At 34.3% G+C, this 23346-nt stretch overlaps 2 protein-coding genes and 1 long non-coding RNA gene across 8 annotated transcripts in view; 1 reads left to right on the top strand and 2 right to left on the bottom strand.

Annotated features, from left to right (window-relative positions):
• LOC126892344 (zinc finger protein 345-like) overlaps window positions 1–12921 on the bottom strand; it is a 218923-nt gene extending 206002 nt beyond the window's left edge. Inside the window, exon 1 of the mRNA XM_050661867.1 lies at window positions 12556–12921. Within this exon, the coding sequence (XP_050517824.1) occupies window positions 12556–12820 (265 nt within the window). The 5' untranslated portion in view covers window positions 12821–12921. The remainder of the gene's footprint in view (window positions 1–12555) is intronic.
• LOC126892341 (zinc finger protein 729-like) overlaps window positions 1–23346 on the bottom strand; it is a 418287-nt gene that overhangs the window by 102262 nt on the left and 292679 nt on the right. The gene's annotated exons all lie outside the window — the stretch shown is intronic.
• Window positions 1–23346, top strand: part of LOC126892350 (uncharacterized) — a 127908-nt gene that overhangs the window by 101090 nt on the left and 3472 nt on the right. The gene's annotated exons all lie outside the window — the stretch shown is intronic.

Raw genomic sequence — 23346 nt, 5'->3', positions numbered from 1 at the left:
AAACATTCGAAAGAATAATTAAAAAATAGATTTGAACATTGGTTAGAACACGATGGTATACTTCCAAGATCCCAGTATGGTTTTCGCAAGTCTAGGTCCACTCAAGATGCAACTGCAGCTCTAGTTACGTCAATTCAGCTTAACTTTACAAGAAATAAGTCTACAGCAGCTGAGTTCCTTGACATTTCCGCTGCTTTTGATAATGTTAATTTAGACATTCTTTACAAAAAAATGTTGTATATTGGAATCCCTAGTTCATTTGCTCTCTTTTTAAAATCTTTATATTCCAACAGATTAACTTATTTAAAAATTAATAATGATGAATTTTCATATCCTCGACTAACTAATATTGGATTGCCACAGGGGAGTATTTTAAGCCCGATTTTATACATCTTGTACAACATAGATCTTGAAGTTAGTATACCTAACCATACAAAAATTCTTCAATATGCTGATGATGTTGTTTTATATACAGAAGGAAAATTGTTAAGTAGATGTGAGGATAATTTAAAAGTCGCATTAGAAATCGTAAATCAGTGCTATGGAGAAGTAGGATTATCAATTTCTGACACAAAAACTGAGGTGTGTTACTTTACAAAAAAGCATAGAGTTCCACAAGGCAATCTTAATGTTGGTAAATTTAATTTTCCTATTAAAAGCTGTGTTAAGTATCCTGGTACCTATCTAGACAGGAAATTGTCATGGAAAGATCACATTCATCATATTGTTAAAAAATCAGAAAACTCAATAAATATTTTAAGAGCTTTCTGTAAAACAAATTGGGGAGCAGACCCAAATATCGCTTTGATGTTTTACTGTAACATGATCAGGTCCATTTTCGACTATAACTGTCATTTATTTGGATCAGCGACCAATACACTTCTAAATAAACTTGAAATTCAAAAAAATAAATGTTTGAGATTATGCCTAGGTTATTTAAAATCCACTCCAGTCCAAATAATGGAAAATGAAGCAGTGGAACCTCCATTGCATTTACGCCGCCAATTTCTCAGTGATAAATTTACAACTCGAATTCTGTCCAAAAAATGTAAATACCTTCAAGATCTACATGAGCTATCAGTTTTAGACCTCACTCATAGGTACTGGAGAACTAAAAAATCTATACCTTTGGTAGAAAGTTACCTAAGTACGGTAAAGTACAGTGACGTTATCTATAAAAGCCAAATTCCGCCTTACTACAATGAAATGACAAAAACATTATTTTCTAACAAGGTTAAAACATGTTATTCAAACTCACATTTACCCCCAAATATGTTTGATATACTTATTAAAGAGAAATGGTCAAATTTTCAGTACATATTTACTGATGGGTCAAAAGACGCAAATGGAACGGGCTGTGCAGTGTTCCACGAAAATAAAAATTACCATCATCAATATAGCCTACCTATTGAATGCTCAATATACACAGCAGAAATGATAGCAGTAATGTCTGCTGTTCAGTATATACTACTGACTGACAGGCCCGGACTGGGCCGCCGGCCCACCGGCCCGCGGGCCGGTGCGCCTTTTGCTTTCGTTCATATTCCATTAAAAATTTAAACGCTGAATTTTTTATTTTAAACTTTACACAAAGATTCGTTGAACCAAAGATCAATTGAGAATAGTGTGGTTGCAAAATACAACTCGTATCAGGTATATCTCGTATTAGATAATCAAAGTCTAGCACACATAGCTCGAAAATGACATTCAGTGTTTTATGTTAATAGCTTAGATGCGACGCGCGGCGCCCTCGAAGACCTTCGGGCGCCTTTCGCATTACTACATTATACATACAGGATTGTTGCGCTCCAGAATCACACATAACGAATCCAGTGGATACAAAAAATACAACTCGTATCAGTTATCAGAAAATCAAAGACTAGCGCACATAGCTTGGAAATGACATCCTGGGTATTAAGTTAATAGCTTAAATACGGGCGCTTAAATACGGGCTTAAATTCGGGCGCCTTTTGTGGGTATCAATACCCGCCGTTTCTGTTATAATAATATAAGAGTGTTACATCCCACAATTAGCTTAAAATATACAGGTACAGTTTTCAGCAAACATAGATCGAAAATGGCATCCAGGGTTTTGTGTTAATAGCTTAGATGTGACACGCGGTGCCCTCGAAGACCTTCTGGCGCTTTTCGCCTGACTACATTATACATACAGGATGGTTGCGCCCCAGAACCATACATAACGAAGCCAGTGAGTACAACAAAATACAACTCGTATCAGATAATCAAAGACCAGCATACATAGCCCGAAAATGGCACCCAGAGTTTTATGTTAATAGTTTAGAAACGACGCGCGGCGCCCTCGAAGATCTTCGGGCGCCTTTTGTAGGTATCAATATCCGCTGTTTATATTATAATATGAGGCCATGAGAGCCAGAGTGGAATAACAACTCTGGAACAAGCACTCAAGCTGTGGAAAAATGGCATGGGATTTCCTCTCAATGACGAGACCACATTATACACTTTATGTTTCGCTGATGACCAAATTCTGATTGCTCAGGATCATGACGACTTGCGTTACATGGCGTGGAAGCTAATAGAAGAATATAACAAATGGGGCTTCGCAGTCAACATTAAGAAAACTGAAGCCATGTGTATTGGAACATTGAAAAGTGGACAAAGAAATGGCGAATAAAGATCAATTAATCAAAATCACAATATATCATATTTACAAAATGTCGTAAAATATCGCCTAATATAGAAATAAATAACAAAGCAATTCCACAAGCCGAAAGCGTTAAATACCTTGGTATGCACCTGGACAAAACTTTGACATGGGGAACACATACATGGAAAAAGCGCCAACAGTTAAATTTAAAATTTCGTAAACATTATTGGATATTAGGCAGAACATCGAAGTTGTCTATACGGAACAAACTGTTGGTATACAATACAATATTCAAACCGGTCTGGACCTATGGGATCCAGCTATGGGGTACAGCAGCAAAATCCAACATATCCATAATGGAAAGATTGCAATCCAAAGTGTTACGCTCTATAACAGACGCCTTATGGTTCGTGTCAAACAAAGACATTTATCGTGATCTAGAAGTACCTACGATCAGTGAAGTGATAGTTCAGTGCAGTGTTCGGTACATAAAACGCCTAGAAAGCCATCCAAATGCCCTGGCAATAAACTTGCTTGATAATAGTCAACAAATTCACAGACTAAAACGTAAAAATCCACTGGACCTTATTTATAAATAAGTTTTATACCTCACCGTAATTGTGTTTATATTTTAGATATATGTATTGTTTGTAAATGTAAAATGTATGTTTGTATGTAGCATATTATCGGAATGTCATGTTTGTTCCATACTAGAGGTCCAGTCATTGGACTGACCTCTCTAACGTCAATTCTTTTTTATTTCAAACCCCAAAGATGCTTATTGTTAGAATTTTTATAACTAACAGATTGCTGAATAAACGTTTAAAAAAAATGTGTATTGGAGGGACAAAGAAGTCCATTACATTAGATGATGGGGTAGAAATTAAACACTGTGATGAATACAAGTATCTGGGCATGAAGATAACTCAAGATGAGATACTCGATGCTGCTATAAATGACAGAAACATACAAGGTAGAAAAGTCATCCATGATGAACGGCATTCTGTGGGATCAAACAATGTCTAAAGCGAACAAACAGATCATATACAATACCATACTTAAAAGTGTAAACAAAAGTCTCCACAAGATGAAGACCTTACGAAAATGGTACGGCCATATACAGAAAATGCCAGATGACAAGATCCATAAACAGATTTTGGCGTGGACATCACAAGGGAGAAGGGAAAGAGGAAGGCCGAGAAGAAGCTGGAGGGAGATAATTGAAAAAGAACTAGAGGAAAGTCCAGGTCTGTGATTAAACAGAGAAGAATGGCGGTTAGGAGTCGGAAGGCGTAGGAGGGCTCTGTAGTAGTATATTATTCTGTAGCAGTAGTTGAAAAATTACCCACACTTTTCAAAAATTTCTTTCGAGTCTCCAGAGAGTACGAGTAGGTACCAAAGGGAAACTGAAGCTATATTTTTGTGGCATCTTAATGTTTTATTCCAAAGTAAAGTTAATATAACGAGCAAAATGAATAAAGCACAGGGTATTAAAAGGTAACCGAAAGGTCGACAGTTTAAAAAAATTATTAAAGTCAAAGTACCTATCGAGAAAAACGAAAACCAGAATATACAAAACCATAATAAGAGCAACAGTCAGCTATGGATGTGAGACATGGGTGCTAAACAAAACAAGAAGAAATGATAGAGAGGTGGGAACGGAAGGTACGAAAAGCTATTTTCGGGGGAAAATACAGAAGACGGTTGGCAAAGAAGAACGAATCAAGAATTAAGGATGCTTTACAACAAACCAAGTATAACAAGATACACAAAGGCATAAATAATCATGTGGGCAGGTCATGTCGAGAGAATGGATAGAGCAAGAATGCCAAAGAAGGTACTGCTAAGTAGACCAGTTGGGACAAGAAGACGAGGTAGCCCAAGAAAAAGATGACAAGAAAAGTTTCAGGACGATACAGGATCGATGGAAATTACAGACTGGAAAGAGAAGGTGAAAAATAGGATACAGTGGAAAACCATAGTGCAGCAATTTTAACATAGAAATTAAATAAAATTAAATATAAGACATTACTATAATATACCTACTATCATGTGTATTCAATGTGTATACTCTATTCTACGAACATACGCCTGTTTTGGATTACTTCGACAACGAATATTTTACTGTGCAAAATAAGAAGAACGAAAGTAAATTGCAACTTACATTGTTGTTTATTGGAATAATTATTAGCGCCATTTACTTTCGTACTTTCTATGTTGCACAGTAAAATATTCGTTGTCGAATTATTCCAAAATAGGCGTATGTTCGTGGAATGGCCCATAATATTCAATGCATTAGCATTTCAAAAAAGTTTAGGAGGGGGGAGTGGTCGGGCGCCTTAGTTCAGAGATTAGGTTGGCGCCTTTTTTAGAATTTGGGTTGGCGCCTTTTTGATGAGCCAGTCCGGCCCTGACTACTGAATCCAACTAGTAATTATGTTATATTTACTGATAGTAAAAGCGTGGTGGACAGATTGAGTAACATTCAAACAGTCAAACATATAAACCACATTGAATTGAATATTCTTAAAACTCTGTTTGAAACTATACAATAGGGAACTTGCACATTTTTTTTTATTAGATAATAATGTTCAGTTTTGTTTAAAAATGAGATTTCCAAAATTTCACGCTTCAAAAACTCGTAATAACTTAGAAATACATATTTAAAGTCTTCTGCGGTATAAAGTAGTTCAAACGGCCCGTGACGTCACATAGTTTTGCATTAGTTTTTATTATGGTTATATTTCGCTGTGTCTAGGTACACGATAACGTGTACGCAAATAAAAAAGTTAGGTAGACGCGAATTAAACTTCATCAAGCCAGTGACGTCATTATTTAGCTTGCGCAGTGACTATATATTTTGGTACATGCTATTTTGATATGTTTAGTATTTGTTTGATAGAAACATATTTGGGGAAGGGAAGCAGAACTATTCAGATGTTTCAAACATAATTGTAATAAATCAATGTATAATATAAAAGTATATATTTAGGTTAGCAAAATAATTATATGTATTTAGTTTACATGACATGTAGGTACAAAATATTGTTAAAATAATTTTTATACGTAAGTGAATTATTATAATCAACTATTATAAATGCAAAATAAGCCAAAATTTAACTAAAAAAAATATTTTATTAACGTTTAGACGTCCAAATCGGATGTCATTGTCAAAATACAAAAATTAGTCAGATTAAATAAATTATTAGAAAAAATTTTTTACTAAGCAACAACATTTTTGTTTAATTTAATAATATTTTGTATTTTGACAACGACATCCGGTTTAGAAGTCGAAACGTTAATAAAATCAATTTTTTAGTTAAATTGTGGCTTAGTTCTCATTTAGAATAGTTGATTACAAAAATGCCACAAGGATAATAGCTTCAGAACAATTTAATTATTATTGTGAAAGCTTTAGGTCTTCCTTATATTTTAATCTTTTACGGTAATACTATTTCATTTATAACTAAAAAAATATATATATTAATTTATAGTCTCTTATCTTTTTCGTACTGTTTTAAAATGTTCTTAAACTCATTAAAGAACTAAATAATTGTCCACACTCCGTAGTTAATTTAAAAACAAACACTAAACAAATAAAAAATAAGAAATCACTGACACTAACTTTTTTATTTGCGTACACGTTAGCGTATACCTAGACACAACCTTATATTTAGGTATATTCTTCTTCTCCTTCTTTAGTTTATTGGCCTCCACCTACTTGGGTATTTGGCAAGCTCATCGTCGTGGAATAAGTCAAAAATATTTATATTCTAATGACATTTATCGTATATCATTGTAATAATATATACCAGTTTGTTAAAATTGTAGTTTTATACTGTTTTTGAAGGAAAGGAACGAAGGTTTACTATTGAAAATAAAACCATTTTGTAAAAGTACAAATTTTCTATGAATAGGTCTAACGATCAAAAACACTTGTAACGTGACATAAATGTATTTTCTACTGACGTTTATAACGTCTAATTTAAAATTCTGTTTACTTTATTGGAAAAATGTACATGCAAAACCAAGTGACGTCACGACGCATTTTGGACCACCTGTTTTAATTTGAATTTTTAATCGTCTTTAGGGGCCAAACGAAAGACAAACAAAACTTTTTTATCTTTGATACATGTTTTAAATTATGTTCTGTTGTGATTTATAACATTTTTTTCGAATTTAAAAATTTATGCAAGTTCCCTATTGGGAGTAAATGTAACAATTGCTTGGATTAAGGGCCATTCTGGAATAAAAGGCAATGAAATAGTTGACAATTCTGCAAAATCAGCTTATATGATCGGAGAAAAAATACACAAAAATTTAATTCCAGCTTCAGATATCGATACTTTTAGCAGACAAAAACTTAAAAATAATTGGCAAATGTATTACAGAGAATGTAATACTGGCTCAAATTTTGCTCATTGTAACCCTAGGATATTCTCAGGAAGATGGTTTTACACAGAATATAATAGACATTTTATAAAGACCATTAATCGGCTGAGAGCCAATCATGCTCTTACGCCATCTTACATGCATAGAATCGGCTTGTCAGATACTCCTAATTGTACTTGTGGCAAAATCGGAGATCTAACACATGTCATATTAGAATGTCATTTACAAATAAATAATATAAACGACCTTTATAAGGAATTAAAAAATTTAAAATGTTTTTTCCAATAAACCTTAATAATTTAATATTTACAAATGAGATGGAAATTCTTCATCTCATTTATAAACATGTTAAATTATGTAAATACAAGTTGTAAATGTAATATATACCTACTAACTAGGCATAATTTGTTAATGTGGTTTGAAAAAATTAAAAAAAAAAGAAAAAAAATATATAAAAAACACATAGTAAAATAATACATAAAAAAAACACTAAAATAATTTAAAAAAAACAAAATAAAAAAAAGCAACACAATGTACCTATGTATCTAAAAATAATATTGTAGTATGTACTTATGTTATGAAATAAGACATTTATGACTATGAATCTGCAATCAATCACAAACAAGTCTGCCTAATTGGCTCCGCCAAAGCCATTTTTCAAAAAAAGCGGAGTAGTAGAGCACTCGGCTAAAGAAATAAATTATTTACACACTTTGACATATTGACATACAGTGGAACCCCGATAAGTCGGCCTCCGATAACCCGGAAATCCGGCTAACCCGGACCGATTTTCATCAGAAAAAACATTTTTTTCACTGAGTTTGACTGAGTTTTTCAGCAAGAAATGAACAATACTGTATACAACTGTACGTAATTTAGATGTACTATGCATATGTATTTCATGTTTTGCAATTATGATGGGGTTTATTTGTAAGTACACCGTATTTTATTAATAATTTTTACCATATTCTCCGGCTAACCCGGATTTTCGATAACCCGGATAGGCCGCGGTCCCGATTAATCCGACTTATCGAGGTTCCACTGTACTATATTTTCACTTCCTTCAGATCTTTATTGTTCATATTTTTGATTAGGACAAGATGAACATACACCTTGGGAATCTGAGCTAGGCTAGGGTGAGCGATAACTATCTTATTAGTTATAAAATTGGTAAAAATATTGGTTACTTTATTAAGCAAAATAAATTAAAGCTTTATGTTACTTTATATTTACTTGGTTTCAGTGCCGGATTTTGTTCATGGACCGCCGGGGGCTAAATACTATACCGCCACTCTCCAGTAGGTATAGATGCGTCTGAGGTTAACAATTCATTAAAACTATTTTAATATTATTAGGTAATTTATTACACATATACAAAAAAGCCACAAAGACACAAACTCACAACTTAGAAAGTAAATTAACATAATTATTTACAAATTTTCCTGGACTTCCTACTTGCAAACAGATCGATGATTTTATTAAAATCTAATTTTGTAAGCCGATCATTATTAATATTTAAAACAGCGAACGAATTTAATGTTTCTTCCGTCATCGTATTTCTCAAATATTTTTTGACCCATTTTAAAGCGGAAAATGTTTCACCAGTTGCGTTAGTAACCATCAACGAGAAGAAGATTCTTAGTGCTATTTCTACGTTTGGGAAGGTTGCAATTATATTATTTTTATGCAAAAGCTCCATCATGAAAGTAGCACTGTGAGTTGATCTTTCGTATACTTAATGAATTTCTTGAAATTAAATTTTTAAGATGTTCTAAATGAACGACTGACCTTTCATGACCGTCACATTTTTCTTTAGCCTTTTTCCAGTCGTCAAATCCAGTACAAAAGGAAAAAGTGCAATTTTCGCTTGAAAATAGTCAAAAATATAAGCAAAATAAAGAGCCTGTCATCATCATCATCATCATCCAGCCTTCTGAATCCAAAGTTGAACATAGGCCTCCCCTAATTTCTTCCAATTTTGTCGGTTTGGGCTTTCTGCAACCAATTCCCAGCAATCCTTTTGACGTCGTCTGCCCATCGTGTAGGTGGTCTACCTCTACTTCTTCTCTTGGTCTCCACACTGTAATTTTTTGGGTCCACCTCCCGTCCTTCATTCTGGCTACATGGCCCGCCCAATTCCACTTCAGCCATGCTACTCGCTCTATGACATCTGTGACGCCTGTCCTTCTCCTGATTTCTTCGTTTCTGACCCTGTCTCTGAGAGTCAGTCCAAGTAGTGACCGTTCCATTCTTCTTTGGGCCACTCTAAGTTTCGTTGCTGTGGCCTGGGTTAACGATAATGTTTCAGCGCCGTAAGTCATGACTGGAAGCACACATTGGTTGAACGTCTTCCTTTTCAAATAATTTGGCAAGTTGCTCTTGAAAATGTCTGATAGAGCTCCATATGCGGCCCATGCTAAGGTAATCCTTCTCTGTAATTCAGCAGTTAGGTTGTCCCTGGCAATTTGGATTTCATGCCCTAAGTATTTATATTTATGGACCAATGCTATTTCGTTGACGTGTCTTTCCAAAATTTACGTTTAAACCAACTTTTTTACAGGCGGCATCTAACTCAGTAAGCATAGTTCTAATCTCTTTTAAGTTGTCTGTTATAAGAACTATGTCGTCTGCGAATCGTAGGTGGGAGAGCCTTTCACCGTCGACATTTATTCCTTTGGCGTCCCATTCCAATTGTTTGAAAGCATGTTCAAACAGCCTGTGCTTTTGGAATAAACTAACCAGTCACGCCGAATTTTTTCACCATTCTTTAAAACTTTATAGAATAGTGATTTAGTGCAGTACTTGTTTTGTTTTCCTATTTTTCTTTTTGAAGACTCAAAGTCTAAAGAATTATGATCCTGTGTTTTGAATTCTGTCAGCACTTCATCTACAAAATTTCTTGGCCAGAATTTTGGATCTTGTAAATCAACTCGATGAACACCACTTTCGACTAGAATTTGACGTTCAGGAGAACTCTTTTCAGGATGTAACTCGATATCACAAAGTGGGTCTGAATTTGCTGTGGATGAATCATCTCGACGTGATAAAGATCCTACTGCAACTTTTATTTTATTAAAAAAGTAACTAAAACAGTCAAATAAACCAACCTTCTAAAACATCTGAAACTGTTGCAATTGGATCGTCTTGAAAAGAAGTGCTCGTTGGTACACTATCTTGTCTGGATTTGGTAAAAAACTGAATCTTGGGTTTTTTTTAATACTGCATTTAATTTTTGTTGATTTTCTAACTTTTGTCGTTTCCAAAATGCACCTCCTTCCTTTCCGCTCATTTTTTAGAAACGTCACGAAAACACTTCGCTAATAAATAAGTAAAATTTGAGACTAGTCTCGAAAACTGCGCTAACACGACTGACGACATGGCGTGTTGGAGCCGGACACGCTGCGACGCTGCCACCAGGCGCAGTGGCGCTGGCCGATTTCCCGGAAACATGAAACGTGTTTTTGTGCGACCTGCTACCGCAGGCACGGATCTCTTATCGGTGACGAGACGAAGTTTTATTACCATGCTATTTCGGAAAATCAACCCCATAAATTTGAAATATCCACATATAGAATTAAAACGTGATGGGAGCGACGTACCGCCTGGGGCTAATAGTCCCATAGCCCCCCCATTAATCCGGCACTGCTTGGTTTACATGTAAGAAGTTTATTATTTAAAAAATTTAATTTTTAATTCTTTTACTGGTATGAGACACGATAAAATAGGATTAAGCCGGAAAAAATTGAGTGGAGTGATTGTAGATGGAAATGATAATTTAGTGGATCTCCCATTGTATACATACTATGTGATTGGCATCAAATTAATTGTATACAAAGTATACAATATTGTTTTCAAAATAAAAAACATTGAACGAAAAAGAGAAAATTTGGTGTGATTTTCAATTGCAAATATTTCATTGAAAAGAAACTTTTTCTGTATTCTAATGGACTTTCTGCCTTCGGTAATAAAGTAGTCTTTCATTCTGCGTTTAAATTTTCCAAAAATACTTATTAGTTTTCTCAGGAATCGAAAAAGTGAATACATTTAAAACGCATTGAAAATTTTAACAGCCTCAAAATTTTGCATTATGTTCCGTTTCCCTTAATATTAGTTTAATCCATATAAACTGCCATAGAAAAAAGTCACCCTAAAAAATGGGTAATTTTTGAGGTAGCGTATCTCCTAAACCTATTGTCCGATCATTTAAGTGATTTTTTGACTATGTTATAGCCTTGTTCTTTGTCAATATCTCTGTAATAATATTTTTGCTAAACAGGTAAATTTTCATTGTATACCGGGTGTACAAATCATACTGTGTTTTTTTCTCAAAGTTCGCAACACCCTGTGGAATATCCTAGCATTTATAAAATACTGAAATTAAAACCCAACTATAGCCTCAGGTTTTCTTAACATTATGTTTTTTGATCCATTCGCTTATGTTGGATAATACAAAAGTTAGGTACTTTAACAATTAGCCATGTTCTTTTTCAGTACAGGGTGTTTCTAAACAAGTGCGACAGACTTTAAGGGGTAATTCTGCATTAAAAAATAATGACAGTTTGCTTTATAATCGTATGTCTGCAAATGTTTTGTTTGCGAGATACGGGATGTTTAATTCTTTCTTACAAACTGATGATTTATTTATTGCTTTAAAACCGGTTGAGATATGCAAATCAAATTTGGTGGGTTTTAAGACGTAGTTATTTCACATTTTTCGACATACAATTAAAAATTTGATATTCACCATTGGCGTGCATACGGGTAATGTGATCGGTCATATTACCGATATGCACGCCAATAGTGAATATAAAATTCTTGATTGCAAGTCAAAAAATTCGCAATAAGTATCTCTTAAAACCTACCAAATTTCATTTGCATATCTCAACCGGTTTCAGGGCAATAAAATAAATCGTAAATAAATCGTTTGTAAAAAAAATTTAACATCCCGTATCTCGTAAACAAAGAATTTGTGAACATAAGTTTATAAAGCAAACTGTCATTATTGTTTCATGCAGAATTGCCCCTTAAAGTTTGTCGCACTTATTTACAAACAACCTATACTGATGAAGAACATGACTAGTTGTTAAAGTACATAACTTTTGTATTATCCAACATAAGAGAATGAATCAAAAAACAGAATGTTCAGAAAACCTGAGGCTATAATAGGGATTTCATTTCTGTATTTTATAAAGGCTAGAACATTCCACAGGGTGTTGCGAACTTTGAGAAAAAAACACAGTTTGATTCGTACACCCGGTATACAATGAAAATTTACCTGTTTAGCAAAAATATTATTACAAGGATATTGACAAAGAATAACGCTATAACATATTATTCAAAAAATCACTTAAATCGGACAAGAGGTTAAGGAGATACGCGACATCAAAAATGAACCATTTTTTAGGGTGCTCATTTTCTATGACGGGCAGTGTAGATAAACCTAAAGTCATATTCTATTCAGTATTTCAGTGGAATGTGAAATATCACATTCATGACACAAGATAATTAAAAATGAAGAAGAGAAATTAGTTTCCTACCAATGCTATACTCTTCCAGTTCGTTTTTTATTTCAATTTTAATTTCATTGGATACACCTTCTACAACATGGTTTTCTATTTTAATATTATCTGTACAATACTCATCTAATACAGACTCTTGTCCAGAACTGCTTTCAAAGTGGTATTCATCTAGTTCAGATTTAACTTGCTTATTGCTATATTTCTTTAGGGAATCTCCTTCATCTTTAATATATGTTAACATTTCTTGGTTTCTAGAATCCTTAATATTTTCATTACAATCCATATTAAATTGAAATAATAATATGAATATTAAATAATATGTACATATATTTTTTTATTAATAATTTCAGTTTCAGTAATTGACTTGACAGTTCGTTGGATATGTAAATATAAATAGAAGCACAGAGCACCTACCACAGTACACAGTAGTTCAAATGAATGATCAAATGCAAATGAGAAACATAGAGTTAAATATTAGCATAGAGAGAGTGTCATTCAGAGCGAAGTGACGACACCATCTTTTTTATTTGGATTAGTGCTGTTTCACTCTTACGCATAGTAAAGCTGCTACAGTTGTCCTCCTCTTCCGTGCCTATATTCACACTGAAAGTCATTATAGATTCTCGATACAATGTGTTAGAAGGAGATGCAGCAAACCAGTCCTTGAGATCTTGTCGTCAGGAAGCGCGGAAGGTAGGCTCCCTCTATGTTAATATATACCTCTATGATGAGAAATCGTCACTCGATTCTAGATCATGATCTGACCCGAATATTAGCGGCGTGTAATTTGTGTTGCCTATATAAACTTGAATCGCGAAACGGGCCTATTATCAGTAGTAATTGCATAAGAGCTCTGAAATTATTGAATTTTTCCCGAGTGACACTTTTAATTTCACGAGCCGAAGGCGAGTGAAATTATGTCAAAGTGTCACGAGAGCAAAAATTCTATATTAATTTCAGAGGTCGAGTGCAATTTGTTGCGATTATTTCATGAATAAAACTGTTCAAAACCAAAATTTTATTGTAATTTATTTATGTAAGTACCATTAAACACACAGTTTTTATCAATATTTGACGATTGAAAGTCATCACTTTTATAATTTTTAAAACATTAATTGTCATTAATGTCACTGAATGTATCTTTTCGTAGCAACGAAGGGCATCTGACGTAATATACTTAACGACGGGAGATTATCAAAAATTATCGATTTAATTCAGATTTTTGTAGCTTTCTATTGGTCAGAATCTCCTATGAATGAAATAATCGTATATAATATCACAAGAGAGAAAATTTTGCCGGTAATATTTTCGACTGGTATGAAAGTTTGTTGCCTGGCAATTTTCGCGAATTAAATTTTGACTTAAATCACGAGACGTCAGTCGAGTGATTTTGTCAAAATTTCATAAGCGAAAATTACCAAAAGGCAACGAACTTGAATGAAACCAGGAGAAAATTTTGCCGGTAAATAATTTTCTCTCGAATGATATTCGACAAGACTATTTCACGAGACAATTAATGCACCATATCAACGAAATATAATCTTTATTTATTTGTTATTACCAGACACTTCCGTGACGGATCTGTCATAATTTTGTCGCTGAGAAATCACGTCGCTAAGGAGTTTTGTCAGTAGAAAACGATGCGTTGCTATGCCGTTTTATCAGTTAAAACAGTCTAGTGAAATAGTCGGTGGTATATATAATACAGGGTGAGGCAAATAAAGGGCCTATTAGAAATATCTCGAGAACTAAAGGCAACAGAATCATGAAAATTGGAATAAAGGGGTTTTGGAGGATGATCTATTAAATGAAAATATTTTCATCTCTTTGCAACTTCCGGTTATACCGGAAGTTGCTTATAACTTCGTTTTTTTAATGGTACACCCTGTATATTTTTACATTTTTGGATTCTCTTCGATGTCTTCGTTCTTAAAATATCCCTAATAGCACACGACGTCCAAAATAGGTCCATTTTTGGTCCTAACGTCCATGGACTAAAAACGGACGTCCGACGTTGGACGTCCTTCGGTGGACTAAATATGTACGTCCTTCGGTGGACTAAAATATGAACGTCCTTTGGACGTCCGTACTGGACGAAATACGAACGTTTTCTGATCGTCCATATTGGACATATTATACCTACGAATTACGGGATCAAATAGCAAAATAATTCAATAAAATATTAACTTAATTATGTTAATAAAATAGTTTAAATCGAAAAGATAATCATATTTAATTCAAAATTGTACAGTTTAATATCCAAAACATGTTTTCTTTTTTGTAAAGTGTGAAAATCTTATTTGTAAATTATTTGTTACAATGTTTTATTATTCTAGTTACCAAGATAACATAAGTTTGCTAATTATGTAATTCTAATAAGCAAAAATATAATTTTTATCAATGTATCCGTACTATACAGATGAATCTTGAGAGCATCTTTTTGAAGTTGAAGATATACGTACCCAAAATAGGTCCAGTTTTAGTCCTAATGTCTATGGACTATAAATGGATGTCCTTTGGACGTAATTCGGGTGGAATAAATATGAACGTCCTTCGGTGGACTAAATATGTACGTCCTTCGGACGTCCGATGTTGGACGTCCTTCTACTGGACGAAATACGGACGATTTCTGGACGTCTGAAAATCGCCCCCACTACCTGGTTTCTCTGTTCAAAAAAATATAACGATAGGCGATAGATTTTCGATTCACCGATATCAGTTCGAGTTCGAAGAGCTGATCTCTCAGTCGTTGTCGTCGTTAGGGCTCCCGCCTAGAGTTTTATTCATCAACCACTTATTTTCATAATTTAAGAAATTATATTATACCTACCTATTTATACGAATTGTATAATATTATAAATATACTACATATTATGTAAAGAAATGAAGACGCTGTTTCACAGCATAACACAGCGTCCGGCTGCCTCATCGGGCCATTTAGAGCATCAATGCATAGGTCCATCCAATGGATTATAATGTGCCCCTATATGAGGCGCCCAACATCAACTACGCTGAGGATTCCTGTTCCTGAAGTTTTTCTGAAGTGCCTAAGCAGTCCATGTTCCCGATTCCTCGACCGGATGGGGAGTTTTGGAAGTCATCAACCCCATAAAGCTCATGGAGTTTCGAGTTTCCCGGGGTAGCCAGTCACTTTCTGGTAACTGAACGCCGAAGAGCATTCAGACTCTGCTACCACCGTCTGGACATAGCCTATGGATTCTCGATGGCCTAGAAGAGGACAAACGCCGAGGAGGATGACATCCAAACATTTTAAACAGTGAGATTTTTAATTTTTGTGTTGTGTTGTGCAAACCTTATTTTAATAAACAAAAAATTTCTTTAGAATTTTGTCATTATACATATTTGCATTTTAGCACATTTTTCGATTATTTGATACCTCCTGTATATTTTCTATCCAATTTTAAATATTTTTTTTTTGATAATTTACGATCTTCTACCATTGATTAATAACTATTGGTTGGTTTATAATCAATGCTTCTACAAAGTTCTACAGTTTCGTTGAATTTTTACCTGAAAGGGTCGTTATTGTCTTCAAGTGCAGAATTCAAACAATTCTCCGTATTTGATGGTCAATATCCACCCGCATAGTTCATAGAATACAATTAATACCCAACGGTATTAACTGTATGGTATTTATGTAGGTATATAGAAATTTGCAATTCGTCTTATTTCTGTAACTGGGAGGTATAATAAATTAAGGTACCATTGCTTAAAAAATAATATTTTAAACAATGTAGGTACATTATGTCGATATGGTGTTGTTTTGAATACGTTTAATCCAACTTATTTTCTTAGTTGGATTATTCAAATTTTTTATATTTATATTTATTATCATTGAAATATGAACACATTGTCTTTCAAACAATTGGAATATATGTATCAGATTTTTATAGAATTCAAAGTACTCTATTGCACAGTTACTCGAAATATTCGAATTTTTACATAGTGTTCATACATACTGTTCATTTGGTCATTAGATATAAATACAGGGCGGTTAATTACTTCAGATGATTTGTTATTACAGTAGCCATACATTGTTTCAATAAATGTGTATCTACTTTATTGTATTAATTTATTATTTTATTTTTATTTATAATTTTATATAGATAGTAATAGAGGTAATATTTGTATATTATGTTTTTCTTTTTTGCTGCATTCGTGTATAATTTTGAAAGTTTGTTTGTCCCGTTTGTTATTAATAAATAAATATCAATAAATTAATATATTGTTATGACAGTTCCGTAGATTGTTTGAATATCTGTGGTCAGTTGTAGGAGATCGACTTCTTACATACCTATCTCTACTAATATTTCTAGTAGGACTGTATGATGGGCTTCTGGATGTCGATCTAGGCGACCTTCTGACATCATTATTGTATTCTTCTTTTCTCGCTTGGGATCCACTTCTACAATTGACCTGCAAATGTCCAATTCTTCCGCAGTTAAAACATCTTCTGTTTTGATTTTGAGCTTTTTGTTGATTTTGTTGAAGATTTTGGAGTATGTTCAACATCTGGGACAAAATAGGTTGTTGATTATCTGTGGTAGGGACTTGTTCATCTTCTCGAAATCTTATTTCTTTTAATCTTGGGCGAGATCTTGAAATACTTTTAGCCGCTTCAAACTCCTGGGCTGAAACTAGGGCTCCATTTAGCGTTTTGTGGTGTTGTAATCGGAGAGCCTGTTGCATTTCGATATCATGTAGTCCGTCTATGAATGCCTGTATACCGATTTGTTCAAGAAAATCTTTAGGTGCCTGAGGGTATGCCAAATGTAGTAATCTTTTAATATCAGCTTCAAATTCTTGTAGGCTCTCGTTATGTTTTTGATACCGAACTTTAAGCTGACTTTGAAAAACCTGCTTCAGATGTTGTTGGCCATATCTTGTTTCTAAAGCTTGAACAAGTGAGTCATAACTAGGTGAATCCTGAGGAAGAAATTGAAGGACGGTTGCTGCCTGACCTCGAAGCGACACCACCAAGGAAGCTGCCATTTCTCTTTCAGTCCAGCCATTTGCTTTAGCTGCAGCTTCAAATTGGAAACGATACGTTTCCCATGCTGTTTGGCCATCGAAGGTGGGTGGTTTCAAAATTTTGCTATTTCTGATTGTGCCTGATTCAAGAAGATTTAGGGGATGTGAAGATGAAGGGGCTGTTTCAGATTCGACATTCGTTACTGAAACAATACGAGATAAAGAAGCTTGGGTATTAATTTTTCGTTCTAACATAACTATTTGTCTTTCTAAACTAGATTTTAAATCATCTTGTTGTTGCTTTAAATCATTTTGTTGCTGTTCTAGTTTATTATCTAAATAGCTTTGTTTTTCTTCTAATGTGTCTATTCTACTATTAATTTGACTTACCTCTAATGTAAAACTTTCTTGAATTTGTGACAAACTATTTATTATTTCTGGTGTCAGGTGTGGGGTTGTATTATCACAAGAACAGGAAGGTGAAGAAAAAGTTATTGCATATTTTAGTAAAACCATAGGAAAGGCAGAAAAGAATTATTGCGTTACCAGAAAAGAGCTCCTAGCTATTATAAAAGCCCTAGAACACTTTCATACCTTCCTTTATAACAGAAATTTTACAATCAGAACAGACCATAGCGCTTTGCAGTGGCTAATGAATTTTAAAAAGCCAGAAGGACAAGTGGCTCGATGGATAGAGAGACTCCAACAGTATAACTTCGACATAGTACATCGAAAAGGGCGTCTCCATAACAATGCCGATATTCTTTCTAGCCGACCCTGTTTAGAACGACAATGCCAGTACTGTAAAAGACTTGAAGAAAAAGAGAGCGTAACTGAAGAAGTAAGTCTCTGCATGACCACGGTTGAACAGGAAGAAGATAATGATCAGACTTCCCTGGAAAACATTAAGAAGAGTCAAAAGAAAGATAATGACTTAAGAGTCATACGAGAATGGCTTAGAAATGGAGTAAGACCTCTTTGGCAGGAAATATCTAAATATAGTCGAATTATAAAGGCGTACTGGGCTCAATGGGAATCTTTGCATCTTTCGAATGGTCTATTATATCGGAAGTGGGAAAGTCCCGATGGAGTACGTATAGTTCAACAAGTGGTAGTGCCAAAATCACACATTAAAAGTGTGTTGCAAGAACTTCATAGCAGCCTGTCTGGAGGACATTTTGGGGTAAAAAGAACACTGGCCAGGGTTCGAGACAGATTTTATTGGATCAATTGTCGCCGAGATGTAGAAGAATGGTGTAAGAAATGCGACTTATGTAACGGTAGAAAAGGCCCTAGAACAAGAAGTCGTGGTAAAATGGCACAATATCTTTCCGGAGAGCCTTTTGAACGACTTGCAGTTGATATTCTCGGTCCACTTCCAACGACAGAGAGAGGTAACAAGTACTTAATGGTTGCAATGGATTATTTTTCAAAATGGCCTGAAAATGCACCTCTTCCTAATCAAGAAGCGACGACTGTAGCAGAAGCATTCATAACACACGTCGTATCAAGACATGGAGTTCCTTTAGAGTTGCATTCTGATCAGGGACGAAATTTTGAATCCGAATTATGGCAAGAATTAATGAAAATCTTGGGTATTAAGAAAACTCGAACTACGCCTCTCCACCCACAATCAGACGGAATGATCGAAAGACATAATAGAACTATTTGTCAATACCTCTCAATGTTTGTTGCTGATAATCAAAAAGATTGGGATACCCTAATACCTCTATTCCTGTTAGCCTACAGAAGTTCTGAACATGAAGCAACCGGTTATTCTCCATCAATGATGATCACCGGAAGAGAAATGAAGCTTCCTCAAGATCTTATTTTCGGAAAATTGCCTACCTGTGAAGAAGAACCTTCATCCCTGACGTACCTAGAAAGCTTAAGAGAAAAACTGGAAAAAGTCCACGAATTTGCTCGTAAAAGTTTGAAGCTTCAAAGTGATAAAGCCAAGTCCAGGTTCGATGTGCAAGCTACAGGGACAACTTTCGAAAGAGGTGATCCAGTATGGCTATACAATCCCACCGCTGTCACCAATGTTACAACTTCTTTAAAATACTTTAGTTAAACTCCAATACAATATTACAATACGTTAACAACTTGAACAAACTGACAACTTTTTATACTCAAAATCTCAAATACAACTGAACTATAGAATGTCAAACACATAATGTTTATATAGTTTTCTGACGTTCTAGATGTCACCAGACATTTCTGGGTTATTCCCAGTGTTATGACAGTTCCGTAGATTGTTCCTACATAGAAAGAGTCCCTCGACGTGAAAGAAGAAGTAGTCACGTACGAGAATATTCTGGATGTCATGGAATAACCCAGAAATGTCTGGTGACATCTAGAACGTCAGAAAACTATATAAACATTATGTGTTTGACATTCTATAGTTCAGTTGTATTTGAGATTTTGAGTATAAAAAGTTGTCAGTTTGTTCAAGTTGTTAACGTATTGTAATATTGTATTGGAGTTTAAATAAAGTATTTTAAAGAAGTTGTAACAATATTATAATGTAATTTGTAATAAAAGTTCCTTTTCCCTAAAAACTAGCATGTCCAATTTACATCCCCTAGGACGTCCGATTAAGGCCCAATTTACGTCCCCTAGGACGTCCGATTAAGGTCCAATTTACGTCCCCTAGGACGTCGGATTAAGGTTCAATTTACGTCCCCTCGGACCTTAGATGGACGTCCTTAAAGTCCGTGAAGGACGTCCTTGTGCTATTAGGGATGAGGTTTTGTAATATTATACAGGGTATTTTAAAAGATAATTAAGTTTTTTTATTAATTCCGTAGCAAAATTAACACCCTGTAGAATTGTAGTAGTTTGACACCTAAAACTCTACTTACGTTCAAATGATTTTTAATATACTCTACTATTGTTAAGAATCATTAGTATAGCTAAATTTTTAATTTTAGTATACAGGGTTGGTCGAAACTCGGAATGAGTATTTTCTGAGTTTTCTTAAATGGAACACCCTGTATGTTAGTATTGTAATGAAATGATATTTTATGGTACTTTTTTATTTCTTAAGCATTCCCTATACCTAACTGCTTTAATTTGTGCTTAATTGTTAATCGCACCAACAATCTTAACTACGTAGGGATTTTGGATAGCTAAACCATTATTGGTAATTTTAAGGACCAGTCTGGATTAATATGTATTTATTTCTGAAAAATTATATAACGGTGTTATTGACAAAAAAATCATTCCTGGCGTGTGGATCTTTTGTTATTACCATCCATTTAGTTTTTCTGAGGTTTAATGTAAGTCCGCAGCTGTTGCAGTAGTGGTTAATGCGTTCCATCAGTTGTTGCAGATCTGCAAGATTGTCTGCTAATATCACTGTGTCGTCAGCGTATCTCACATTATTGATTGTATTTCCGTTGATCATTACACCACAACTAACCTCCGACATAACTTCTTTAAATATGACTTCGCTATAAAAATTAAACAAAAGAGGAGACAGAATACACCCCTCTCTTACTCCTCTACATATTTTGATCTCCTCAGTAATTTCATCATCGACCTTGACTTGTGCTGTTTGATTCCAATAAAAATTAGTTATTATTCTAATATCTTTTTCATGAATGTTCTTTTCGATTAGAAGTTGTCTCAGTCGGTCGTGTCGGACTCTATCGAAGGCCTTCTCAAAGTCTATAAAGCAGGCGTATACATCCTGATTGATATCCAAACACAGCTGAAATAGTACGCCCACACCAAAGAGCGCTTCCCTCGTACCAAGGCCGTTCCTGAAGTCCATTTATGTTTCACTTATATCTTCTTCAAGTTTGCGGAAAATTCTATTATGAATGATTTTTAGAAAAACTTTAAGCATATGACTCATCAAGGCAATCCTTCTGTAATCCGAACACTCTTTTACATTTGATTTTTTAGGTATTAAAATGAATGTGGACCTTAACCAGTCTTGTGGTATTATTCCAGTATCATATATGTTGTTAAATAACTCGAGAATCATGTTGATCACTTCTTTATCAATAAGTTTTAATACTTCAACCGGTATTTCATCAGGCCCTGGTGTCTTACCATCCTTGGTGTTTGTTAAAGCATATTCCAGTTCTTGTTTAAGTATCCTTAAACCCTTCATTTCTTCTCGTTTCACTGTTATTAATTCTCTTTCGTCGTCAAAAAGTTCTTTTACGTATTCTTTCCATCTTGTGAGTTTTTGTTTGAAATCTATTATAATCTTGCCTTCTGAATCATTCACCATTCCACTATGAGTCTTCTTCTTTGTACCAGTCATTTCTCTGATCTTCTTATGCATGCCGAAACTATCGTACTTTCTCTCACATTCCTCAATATCCTTGCATTGTTCTGACAGCCATTTTTTTCCTCTTTAATCATTCTCTTTATGGTTCGATTTATTGCATCATATTGTTGTTTGTTTTTGTTCCTATAGGCACGTCTCTCATCCATTAAATTAAGAATTTCTTCTGTCATCCATGCCTTTCTTTTAGTTCTCTCAGTTCGTTTAGGAGTCAACGTCTCTTTAACAGCTGTTGTTAGTGCTGCCTTTATCTGTTTCCAATTATTTTCAACTTCTTCGGAGTTCACGCTATTAATTTCTTTCAAGTTTTTATTAATTTTTTCTTTTATGTCTTCTCTTGTTCTTGTATCTTTTAGTCTATTGAAATCTATCAGAGTCGTTTTTTTTTCTTTTTTAGTTTCTTCAATTTTATGTTTAACACAGATACAACCGGTTTGTGGTCAGAGTAGATTTTCGCACCTGGGTAGGTCTTTGTTGATAGTATAGAATTTCTAAATCTGTGGTCAACCAGAATGTAATCTATTTGATTTCTAATCATCCTCCCGTTACCATCAGCAGGGGATTTCCATGTGTACGTTTCGGGAGTTTAAACATTGTGTTTGTAATTACAAATTTTTCATTTTGACAAAATTGAACCATTCTGTCACCACGTTCATTACGGTCTCCTAACCCATAGTCTCCAACACAACCTTCCACTCTACCCTGACCCACCTTGGCGTTGAAATCACCCATTATTATTATTATTTTTTGTTTAATGTTTATTTTGCAATCTGTTACATCATATAATAACAATAAGCATACATGTTGATTGGTACAATGTCATGAGAGAGAGTTTCTCCAATGATCCACTTCCTGTATGCTCTTTTACATTCTTACATTTATAACAATAATAATTATTACAAATGTAAGAATTATTATTATGGGTTCCTTTTTATGTATACTTTTGAGGACCGCTTGTAATTCTGTATAAAAGTCCTCAATTACATTGTCATCCTTATCTGCTGTAGGGGCATATACCTGAATGATATTAATGTTCTTCGGTTGTATTTTTAATTGTATCAGCATTACTCTATCTGAATAAGGAACAAAATTTATCATCGAATCATTTATGCGACTGTCCAGAACAATACCGACTCCATAAAGATGAGCTGGATTGTTGTTACCTACACAGTACATCGTGCCATTTTTTGTTGTTGTACATTTACCTTCTCCTGGCCGCCTAAACCGCTTATGCCGAGAATATCTATTTTTAGTCGTTTCATTTCGGATACAACAATACAGGGTGATTCATTAATAATTGTCCATATATTTAGTAACTGGAGAAACCTTAGCAAAAAGTACGAATATTTAGCCTAAAACACTTAAATAAAATGTGGTTCCTTACTGAGTTACAGGGTGTTTTATCTAAAAATTTAAAAACTAATTTTGCTCAGCATTGTAAAATTATTCGACGTATCATTTTCATACTTGGTAGAAAGTATAGGTACTGTACAAACTACTAAATTAGATTAAAC

The sequence above is a fragment of the Diabrotica virgifera genome, chromosome 9, assembly GCF_917563875.1.
Source record: "Diabrotica virgifera virgifera chromosome 9, PGI_DIABVI_V3a".
NCBI classification, from domain to species: domain Eukaryota; kingdom Metazoa; phylum Arthropoda; class Insecta; order Coleoptera; family Chrysomelidae; genus Diabrotica; species Diabrotica virgifera.
The sequence above is the reverse complement of the archived record's forward strand: the minus strand, read 5'-3'. Positions and strand labels throughout refer to the sequence as shown.